The 665-nt window shown below is 59.1% G+C and overlaps 1 protein-coding gene across 1 annotated transcript in view; it reads right to left on the bottom strand.

Annotated features, from left to right (window-relative positions):
• The window catches only part of LOC119588147 (twitchin-like), a gene marked incomplete in the record, with an annotated part of 124,648 nt that overhangs the window by 11,954 nt on the left and 112,029 nt on the right, over positions 1 to 665 (bottom strand). Inside the window, 1 exon segment of the mRNA XM_037936853.1 lies at positions 1 to 610. This exon segment is cut by the window's left edge and continues 78 nt beyond it. Within this exon segment, the coding sequence (XP_037792781.1) occupies positions 1 to 610 (610 nt within the window).

The following is a 665-nucleotide window of genomic DNA, read 5'->3' as shown; positions in this document are numbered from 1 at the left end:
TTCATGATGTCGATCTCCTTTCGGATGAGCTCCTTCTCCATGGCCGAGGCGACGGGGATGAACTTGGCCGCGAAGATGTTTCCGGTCTTGCGCTCGCGGCACCTGTGGACTACGCCGAACGCGCCGGTGCCGATCTCCTCCAGGATGTCGTAGTACTCGTAGACGGAGTCGTGCTTGATGTCCACGGGCTGAGGGATGTACTTGGAGTACACGTCGAACACGAACTTGTCGTAGTCGTCGACGACCTCCTTCCTGCCGCGGATCTTCTTGCCGGTCTCGTCGAGTTCGTACTGCTTCTTCTTGGGCTTCTTGGACACGGGCGCGGGCGTCTCCACGATGCTGGTGACGGCGGACGGGTCGGAGCGGCCGTACACGTTCTCGGCGTAGATGCGGAACTGGTACTTGTGGCCGGGGCTCAGGCCCTTGATCTGGGCCGTGGTGAGGCGCGTGTTGGCGCACTTGATCCACGACTCCATGGGCAGCTCGCGCTTCTCGATGATGTAGTTGTTGATGTTGGCGCCGCCGTCCCACAGCGGGATCTGCCAGCTGATCACGCACTCGGTGCCCAGCACGCTCTCCACCTTGGGCATGCGCGGCGGCCACAGCGCGTATCATTCGAGGATGATAATAAAACAATAACAATATACATAATACAAACGTAAATG

The sequence above is a fragment of the Penaeus monodon genome, chromosome 23, assembly GCF_015228065.2.
Source record: "Penaeus monodon isolate SGIC_2016 chromosome 23, NSTDA_Pmon_1, whole genome shotgun sequence".
NCBI classification, from domain to species: domain Eukaryota; kingdom Metazoa; phylum Arthropoda; class Malacostraca; order Decapoda; family Penaeidae; genus Penaeus; species Penaeus monodon.
Note: the sequence above shows the minus strand (reverse complement) of the source record. Positions and strands in the feature narration are given on the sequence as shown.